The 7138-nt window shown below is 37.5% G+C and overlaps 1 protein-coding gene and 1 gene segment (V, D, J or C); both read right to left on the minus strand.

The window, feature by feature from the left end:
• LOC102893131 (T-cell receptor gamma chain C region C10.5) overlaps positions 1 to 1875 on the minus strand; it is a 40815-nt gene extending 38940 nt beyond the window's left edge. Inside the window, 2 exon segments of the mRNA XM_025041938.1 lie at positions 1420 to 1725; positions 1833 to 1875. Coding sequence (XP_024897706.1) covers positions 1420 to 1725; positions 1833 to 1875 — 349 coding nt within the window.
• A 2986-nt stretch (positions 1876 to 4861) lies between these two features.
• LOC112473544 lies at positions 4862 to 5494 on the minus strand. The segment is given in 2 exon segments: positions 4862 to 5325; positions 5435 to 5494. Coding segments are annotated over 2 exon segments (507 nt in total).
• Positions 5495 to 7138: the final 1644 nt, after the last annotated feature.

Raw genomic sequence — 7138 nt, forward strand, 5'->3', positions numbered from 1 at the left:
ATATTTTCCCTTATTGCAATTTGAATTTTAGTCATAGTTACAAACTCACTTCCTAATCCCATATTGCACATCAGGGGCTGGAAACTTTTTCTGTAGGTGGTCAGATAACCAATATTTTCAGCTTTGTGGGCCATGAGGTCTCTGTTGTGATTATTCTCTGTCGTTGTAGCTCAAAAGCAGTCATAGACAGTTTGTAAATGACTAGACATGGCTGCGTTCCAGGACTGTCAGGGGCAGATGTCCTATTAGAAAATGTCCTAAAAGAAAAGGTTTCATTTTTCATTCATTTCTATTATTTCAAACAAACAAACAAAAAGAAGGAAATGAAATAATGTTATTGTTTTTATATTGTTTTATATACTTTTTAGTGTTTTCCATTTTAAAAGTCAAATCAGCCATAGTATTTATACTTATTCAAGGAAAACAACACTTAAATTCAGACTCAGCTTAGAATAGTAATCCATTTGTTTCAGTAATTATTTTATAAATGAGTTTATTTTCTCTTTAGCTGTAGGAATCACAGATTAGATGCCATTTCTGCTTTTGGTATTTCAGAGGCAGGATGGCATGGTGGTTACAAGGACAGACATTGGAGCCAGAAACCCAGCCTCCAACTTGCTCAGTGACTCAGTGACCACAGACAAACTAAATAACATCTCTATGCCTCTGTTTTCTCATCTATAAAAATTGAATCATAATAGCATGTCAACAGATTGTCATAAACATGAGATGAATTAGAACAGTGCCTGAGAAAGAGCAGTAGCTCTGAATGAATGACTGCTGTGATCCTCAAAGGCTCCCAGCAGAATCCTGGGGCAAAGGATTCTGATATGAATGTCCACCTAGTTGTGCGATCATCTAATGCTCCCTAGGAGGATCTGAGGCCTGTGTGAAAGGAACTGTGATGGTCAGGCTGTGACACGGTCCCTCAGCACACAATCTCCTCTTCCTGGAGGAGAGGGCAAGTACTTCATCCCACATCCACTCTAAAATGTGTGGAACAAATAAATGCTGAACCTCTTAAGGATGGCCCGGCAAATTTGAAGAAGCATGGGGTTTAGGACTTAAAAGTAATTTTATTTCCCTAAACTTCAAATTTTTAAAAGTACAGTGGGGAAAAAAATGATCATTATACTGTAAAAGTATTGTGATGATTACATAAGATGTAATACCACCAGCATGTTTTCTGGTACTAGATGATTTCCATTTTGAGTCTGAGCCATATGATTTATGGGTAATCTCTGTAAAGTAAAAAAAAAAAAAAGTACACGATTCAAGATCTGTAGGGAGGGAGGCTCAGGCTGGCTGCCCAGCTGTGCAGCTTCTGTGGATGCCCATATTAAGAAGGATGTGGGTAGGCACAGACCCAAAGATGGTTCTCATATAAGAGAACTCTAACGTTGTGGGTATTAGTCCAGCAGGCACAGTAGTACACAGCCTCATCATTTTCCTCTAAGAAATTTATTTTCAAGGTTGAAGTGGAAGTGCGAGAATCTTTACTTGCCACAAGTTTGTTTTTCTTCCCACCTAAGTGACCTTGAATAGGGGTTGTTGAAGGAACATATTTTAGATATTCTAAACCTTGATCTGGTTTGTACCGGTACCAGTGTATGGATTTTTCAATAAAGTCTTGTGTGTACACCTTACAAGATATGTGGACACTCTTATCTCTTGCTCCGGAAATTAATATTTCAGGTTGCTCCAACTTTAACTGCCCAAGGCCAACTGCAAGCAAAAAAACAAATTCTTATGAACAAATGAAATGTAAAGAGGTAACAATAAAGAATTTCTTTAGTTTCTCTTGTAGACTGAAATAATTGGGGGCTACTCACAAGCCCAGAAAGAAGAAAAGATGATTGCTTCCAGTAGTGGCATCCTATACACAAGTCCAACTCCCCAGGGGGAAGGTAAGAAAGTGAGGTCCTTGTTAGCAGCAGTTCTCAGACCAGTGGCAGGAGGGCTGGCTGGTTCTGGTTTCGCAGAAGAAGTGGTAGCTCAGATAGTTCCCTAGGGTTCTTCATGATCTGCTACTGATGTGAGCAGTTCTGGAGCTTCCTGTGTCCCATGAGTGCTGAGAAAATCAGGTAGGAGGGTTTGCGATCTGGAAAGAAAATCCTGGAATAACTGTGTCTGTCTGGGGATGGGGCAGGGAGAGACAGTTCTCATACTTACTCAGCCATTCCTCCTGAATTCCATGCTGTAGAAACATTGCTTCAGATATATGAAGACATATCTGCTGTAGTCAGCCCCTGTGTCTATCTTTCTGTGATTTGCTGTTGATTCAGGACTTATGTATAAAATCTGACCTTTATTTTTCTGTAACACAACACAAACATCACATTGAAATACCTCATTGACATTATTTAATATGTCATATGCACAAGCACTAGAGAATTTTTGTGTTTTTAAAAAATTATTCGAGATGTCACCACACAGATTATGACTCAGAGCAATTAAATTTCATTTCTTATCTGTATGCCACCAAGAAGGGACTAGACTGCTATTGCTGGCAGATACAGGAGACAAAGCAATCTGTGGAAATCAACTTCCTCTCATTTTGGACCTTGGACCTGTTTCATTAACACTGTGTATGTCACATGCAGGAGTATTTCAAAGCAATATTATGTTTAATATGTAATAATAAGCTTTAAAATTATTACAGCATCTAATATCCACCGAAAACTTGCTATTTGTCAGGCATTGTTCTAAATGTTTACTTATTTTATTTAATTCTCTCAACAGTCCTGTGAGGTAGCTGTTATGATAATCTTCATTTGTCAATGAGGACAATGGCAAACAAAAGCGATTCATCCAAAGACACAGAGCTGGGAAATATGAGAACTCAGATAAATAACAGTGCTTTTGAAGAAAATTTGTGTAAAATAAAGTATAAAAAGCAACAGTGACAACCATCATTTACTTTTACTTTGAATTTTTTAAAATTAAATTTATCTGGGTGACATTGGTTAATAAAAGTATGCAAGTTTCAAGTGTACAATTCAATAACAGTGGCTCTCCCTCTTGCCTTTGTTGCTGACATTTAGATTTTCTGCATATGAAAAAATTTTAAATCAGTCTCTTACTTTTCATTCCTATTTGCTATGAGTTTAATCTTTCTTTCCCTCTTGCTCAAACATTCCATTAACCTGCTAACCAGTTCTCCACAGCTTTTGACTATATACCATTGCCATATTAAATTATTTTTCTCATTTATTATTTATTTTTTATGAAATTTATCAGGGTGACAGTGGTCAATAAAGTTATATAGGTTAAGTGTACAATTCAATAACATGTTATATGTATATTGTGCATTGTATTTACCACCCAAAGTTAAATTTCCTTTCATCACCATATATTTGACCCCCTTTACCCTTATCTACCTCCCCGCTACCTCCTTTCTCTCTGGTAACCACTAAACTGTTGTCTGTGTCTATGAGTTTTTGTTTGTTCGTCTTGTTCATTTGTTGCTTTCAGTTTTCTGTCCCACATAAATCATATGGCCATGCACAATGTAGGTCAGGATGTAAGTCAAAGAAATATGAGCTCGCCACTGGTGATAGAAGAGAGAGTGATGGATCATTCATTTAATTCCATCTCATGGGTCTGCCTGGCCTGCAAAACTCTCTTTTTTCCTTCTAATACATCTCAAAATTAAACAATAATCTGTTGATCCTTGAAATAGGGGCTAGAGAGAATGGATATGTTGATGTTATTTGGAAATTTTTAATTAAAATGAACAGTACACATAAGAAACTTGCAAGGAGATATCCAAATTCTTACAAGAAACTCCCTGCAAATACTACTATTAGAAAATAAGGATCTTTTTATTGTTTTGTATTGAAAGTTAATTGACAATTTATTGGTATTTATTTATTTATTTATTCTGTGAAGACACCTAATCATTCAAAGCCTGGGCACATGCTTCAGCATACAATAATAATTTGTATCAGTTAATTTTCCATAATTATTCTGTTTCCTCTATGGGTAGGAACAATGTATTCTTCCTTTTATTGTCTTGCAATTAGGAAGTGTAGTGTAACAGTCAAGAGGAGCCAGATTATCTGGGCCCCTACATGCTCTGCCAACTAGCCACATACCAGCTGTGTGACTTGGACGAGTGACTGAACCACTTAGTAATTCACCTATTCCATGAGTCAAATATGCTTGATAACAAAACAAACTTTATAGGAGGTGTGGGTTAAAAGAGCTAAGATTTAAAGAATTGAGAACACTAATAGAGAACTTAAACACACACACACTGTTAGTTCTGCTGATCTTGGCAGGTTCTCTCTCTTCTTTCACAGGCAGAATCAAGGGTTACCCAACATGGTGGGCTCATCTAATGGTCTCAGTGAATTTGGAGCTCTGTTCTGATGACATCATGCTGGCAGAAACATTTCCCCACACTCCTCAGAAGAACAATATTGCTTCATTCTTAATTTACCCCAGATACCCTAGTGTTTACTTAAATAATTACAATCCTAAACTTTTTCAGGGTGATCTTACAGTCCAGGTGAAAAGCATGAACTTCTTGCCTTTGGCTGATTATTAAACCTAAATTCTCTAAGCTTAATTTTCTTAGATGTAGAACAGAACAATAATAATTACATTGCCAAGGGGTTATCTTGAGTATACACAATAATAATGGTTCCAGCAATTCTCTCTCAGCCTGAAGTCTTGACCAATTACTGAAAGTCTCTGGATTATAAGATGATGTACAGTGGCATATCCTGTGTATTCTCAGTCCTCAGAAAAGACCAGTTCATTGGGATATAGTATCAAATAAAGCTTGGAAGCACAATTCCTGGGATCAGCTAGAAGCTAATGTGCAAATATAATCCAATATGGCTTCCTGGAAACCTCAGGAAATGCTGCCGACAAGCTGAGGCTGAGGCCAGGAGCCCAGCCAGGAGGCTGGTTGTGGTTGCCACTCTTGAGAAGGATGTGGGTGGGCACAAATCCAAAGAGGGGATCTTGTGTGTATTGCCTTAACAGTTCTAGCACTGTGGGACCACCCAGCACAGTAGTAAATGGCCGCATCTTCTTTTTCTATGAAATTTATGGTAAGGATTGAAGTGAGAATTTGAGAATTCTTTCTTGCCTCAACTTTATTGTTCTTCCCACCTTTGCGACTTAGAGCTGGAGTTTGTGTTGAGCTCACGTGAATCAGATACTCCAAAGCCTGATTAGGTTTCTGCCAGTACCAGAAAATGACATCCTTTTCAAAACTTGTGCTCGATATCTTGCAATGTATGTCAACACTTTTCTTTACTTCTGTGGAAATGGATATCCGGGACTGCTCCACTTTTGATAACCCAAGTACAACTGCATGCAAAAGAAGAGAATTTGCGGTGAACTTGTGATAATATAAGAAATATTAAAGAATTTCTTTGCTCACTCATCTAGACTGACATGGTCAGGGAATGTGACTCACGAGGCCAGAAGGACATGAAGGTGAATGCTTCCAGCAGCGACATTCTGTGGACAGGCTGTATCCTCAAAGAGAAGGCAGGGAAGCAGAGAACTGGTGGCAGGACACCTCAAGTCAGTGGCAGGTGGGTGTGGCCTAAATTGGGGAGAGGGAAGGAAGTGGTGGATCAAGGCAGGATCTTAAGCCTTTAGTACTGGCTGCTAGCCTAAGGTCTTTTCCGTGGGTCTCATGCTTGCCCTCTGGATCTCAAGATAGGGATGGTAGTCTCTGTAGGGCTCTTTGGCATAAATGTGAGGGGGCTATGGCTGTACCTTGGGACGAACTGATATAAGTCCTCATTGAAGAAACTCAGAAATACAGGGTAAAGATGAAAAGAAAAATGCCCATATTCATATTATCAAGACCAATAAATATTATCTTTGTAGTGTGTTAACTTCTATATTTCTTCTTTGCATATATATGAATGTCAATATGATTTTGAGTACCACAAATATATTTTAAGTTACATGTGGAATATGTACAGAGTTTTGTATTCTTTTTTTAGTTTACTTTATATTCTGAGCAACTTCCCTTGTTGTTGAAGCATTTTTAATGTCTGCATTTATATGCTGTTCATTTTTATCACTTAGAAGCTGCCTGACTCTGAAAATCTCTATCTCTTTGTACCCCAGATTCCACACCTGAAAATAGATGCAGTGATACTAACTACCTGAAAAGGCTATGCAAATTAAATAATTAAAAGTACCTAGTACAATCTCCAGGATGTAGTAAAATTTCAGTAATTGTTAGATATTATTATTAATACCACTATCATTTTTTAAAAATTAACTTCCCTAAGCTGTATACCATTTCACTTTCCTCTCAACTTTCATTATTAGAATGCTTTGGTGGCCGTTTTGAATAGTAACCTGGGAAATCAGTCAACATTATTAGTATTTCATTTTTCCACACTTAGAGAACTTTGATTCATCTTTCCTGTCTTTCCTTTTTTTATAGAAAATATTTTATTTGTTTGTTTGTTTGTTTGTTTTATATTTGACCCCCTTTACCTTGTGTACTTCCCCTCCCCGCCCCCCAAACTCTACCTTTTGGTAACCACTAGTCCATTATTCATGTCCATGAGTCTCTGTTTATTTGTCCTGTTCATTTGTTGCTTTTAAGTTTATATCCCACATATAAATGATATCATGTGATTTTCAACTTTTTCTATCTAGCTTACTTCATTTAGCATGATTATCTCGAAGTCCATCCATGTTGTCGCAAATGGCAGTATTTCATCTCTTCTTATGGCTGAGTAATATTCCATTGTATATGTGGACCACCACTTCTTTATCCAATCATCTATTGTAGGACACTTCGGTGGCTTCCATGTCCTGGTCACTGTGAATAATGCTGCTGTGAACATCAATCTGCAAATATCTTTTTGGATATGGGTTTTCAAGACTTTGGGGTAAATACCCAGTAGAGAGATTGCTGGATCATATGATAGATCAATTCTTAGATTTTTTTTGGGAAACTCCATACTGCTTTCTATAGTGTATGTACCAATTTGCATTCCTACCAGCAGTGCATGAGGGTTCCTTTTTCTCCACATCCTCTCCAACATTTGTTTATTACTTGTTCTGTTGATTATAGCTATTCTAACAGGTGTGAGATGGTATCTCATTGTGGTTTTGATTTTCCTAATAACTAGCAATGCTGAGCATC

The sequence above is a fragment of the Pteropus alecto genome, unplaced genomic scaffold (assembly GCF_000325575.1).
Source record: "Pteropus alecto unplaced genomic scaffold, ASM32557v1 scaffold109, whole genome shotgun sequence".
NCBI classification, from domain to species: Eukaryota; Metazoa; Chordata; class Mammalia; order Chiroptera; family Pteropodidae; genus Pteropus; species Pteropus alecto.